This window comes from Galeopterus variegatus, unplaced genomic scaffold, assembly GCF_000696425.1.
Source record: "Galeopterus variegatus unplaced genomic scaffold, G_variegatus-3.0.2 Scaffold14998, whole genome shotgun sequence".
NCBI classification, from domain to species: domain Eukaryota; kingdom Metazoa; phylum Chordata; class Mammalia; order Dermoptera; family Cynocephalidae; genus Galeopterus; species Galeopterus variegatus.
The window spans coordinates 14,938-17,643 of record NW_007741109.1 but is presented as its reverse complement, the minus strand read 5'-3'; the positions used below and the strand labels follow the sequence as shown (position 1 = coordinate 17,643).

General features: G+C 40.6%; 1 protein-coding gene across 1 annotated transcript; it reads left to right on the top strand.

Annotated features, from left to right (window-relative positions):
• The first annotated feature begins 1,545 nt into the window (after nucleotides 1–1,545).
• On the top strand, nucleotides 1,546–2,484 carry LOC103582126 (olfactory receptor 51B2-like). The gene has a single exon (XM_008563807.1). The coding sequence runs from the start codon at nucleotides 1,546–1,548 to the stop codon at nucleotides 2,482–2,484; it is 939 nt and encodes a 312-aa protein (XP_008562029.1).
• Nucleotides 2,485–2,706: the final 222 nt, after the last annotated feature.

The window sequence follows — 2,706 nt, the reverse complement described above, 5'->3', positions numbered from 1 at the left end:
TTTTCTCAAATGAATCCAGGACCTTAGGTCTTTCTGCTGCAGCTACCCTTCAGGATAAAGAGCACTAATCTGCTACCTCTCCAAACTGCCTTTCTTTCCCTTCTCCATATTGTTCTGTCAACTGAGGTTTTAAACATAAAGAAGCTTTCAGAGTAGAACAACATTTAGGTTATAATCATATTTTTATCCTCTATATGATTTCAATGTGTTTTAATATTAAGGGATTCCTAATTTTGGTGATTTCGCTCTCATGAGCACCATGCTCAGGCGAGTGTAACTTCGGAGCCTTTCCTCACACAAGATTTGTTCTGATTCTGGTCTATTTCTGTTATTAAGGCCACCTTATGAAGGGTGCAAGTATTCCACTGTTCAGTGTTGGAGACCTAGCTGCATGTTTCTGAATTTATGGTTAAATGAAACTGCAGCAGAGCAGAGCATATGCTTCTTCTTTTTTCTATCTTCTGGCAACCAGGAAAACAGAAATAATGAAGATGACTGGCATCCTTAGGCTGTGGAAATATAGATTACACTAGGATGTTACTAGTCACAAAGCCAAAACAGCTATGGTAACAGTTGGGAAGAAAAGTAGACAGAGATAAGAACAGACATAGAGGAAGAATCTGAGCATTCAATCATGCTAAAGGCAGAAAGAAAACCAGTAAATTGTGAAGGAGCTATAAAAAACAAAAACAACATATGAGGGTATTTGGAGGAAAGGAGGGAATCAACCAGGCAGAAGAATCAAGTTTCTATCTTCAGCGATGGAAGAGATGAAACGCTTAGAGCAGTGCTTCTCAGATGTTGCTTTGCACTTGAGTCACCTGGGAATCATGACCAAGTGCAAATTTTCATTCGAGGGCTTGGAGGACGGGCAGGGCTGAGGCTGCATGTCTAACAAGTCCCAGTGCTTGTATGGCGTGGCTAGTCTGTGGTGCACTACATTAGTAGTCAAGCTCAAAGAAAGGGGTAACCGTTGGAGTGGCAAAGCACAATTGGCAATGATTGTGATACACGCTGTGTTCGTAAAAACACTGACATCAAACTTCAAAAAGAAGCAAGGAACCACTTTCCTAACTGAAGAAAAAGTATGTGTTTATCATAATTGTGAAACATAAAATCAAAATCAACATTATGTTGGAAAAGTCAGCAATCACGGCAAGAAAGGAGATAAACAAGATTATTATCTATTTGCATATATTTATCGCGTTTCTTTTTGTTATCACTGTTATTGCAAATATTTTTAAGCTTACACATAATAGTTGGACTTGATGTTTTAAGGCAACTTAATGAAGAATTTTTTTCTTAATTCAAGAAAAATTTAACCATTAACCTAATATTTTTCTCTAATTAGGTAAAGCCTACCGTACCTCATCTCTAATACAACCTGCAAATGCCTACTCTTCTGCAGGCAAATAGTGCAGGTTCAAATTTATTACACCAAGTATGAAGACTATGATTGAGGCTACTGTGATATACTATCACTGAAAAATCTGGGCACTTTGGTTCAAGGTTTTCAGAAAGTTTCTCTCTAGCTGTAGACACACTATGTGGTCCAATATTAGTGACACCCCCTTTCTGCTGACTGGATTCCCAGGTCTGGAGGCATCTTACCACTGGATCTCCATCCCCTTCTTTACAGTCTATGTATTGGTGCTTCTGGGCAATGGCACACTCCTCTGCCTTATCAAGAATGATCACAGTCTCCATGAACCCATGTACTACTTCCTTGCAATGCTGGCAGGCACAGACCTCATGGTGACATTGGCCACAATGCCTACTGTAATGGGCATCCTGTGGGCTAATCACAGAGTTGTGAGCCATGGGGGCTGCTTCTTGCAGGCCTACATCATCCACTCCCTTTCCATTGTGGAATCGGGCATCCTCCTTGCAATGGCCTGTGATCGTTTCATTGCTATCTGCAATCCCTTGAGATACACTTCCATTCTCACCAACACTCGGGTGGTAAAGTTAGGGGTGGGAGTTTTTATGAGGGGTTTTATATCCATCATGCCTATAATCTTGCGTCTTTTTTTATTTCCATATTGCCACACTCATGTTCTCTCCCATGCTTTCTGCCTTCACCAAGAAGTCATGAAACTGGCCTGTGCTGATATAACTTTTAATAGACTTTACCCTGTAATTCTGGTTTCTTTCACAATTTTCCTAGACTCTCTGATCATTCTCCTCTCCTATATCCTTATTCTTAAAACTGTTATTGGCATTGCCTCTGGTGAAGAGAGAGCCAAGGCCCTCAATACCTGTATCTCCCACATTGGTTGTGTCCTCATCTTCTATGTCACAGTGATTGGTCTGTCATTCATCCACAGGTTTGGCAAGAATGTGCCAGAGGTGGTCCACATCACCATGAGCTATATCTACTTCCTCTTTCCTCCGTTAATGAATCCTATAATCTATAGCATCAAGACCAAGCAAATTCAATATGGCATTGTCCACTTTTTATCTAAACACAGATTTGGAAGTTAAAATCTGATGATCATTATGTTAAGTGAAGCGAGCCTGGCACAGAAAGACAAACACTGCATGATCTCACTCATTTGTGGAATCTAAAACAGTTGACACCATAGGATTAAACAGTAGAGGTGTTGTTGCCAGATGCTGGAGGGCTGAGGGAGGGTAATACGGGAAGAGGTTGGTCAACAGGTACAAAGTTTACAGTTAGGTTGGAAGAACAAGTTCTTGTGTTCC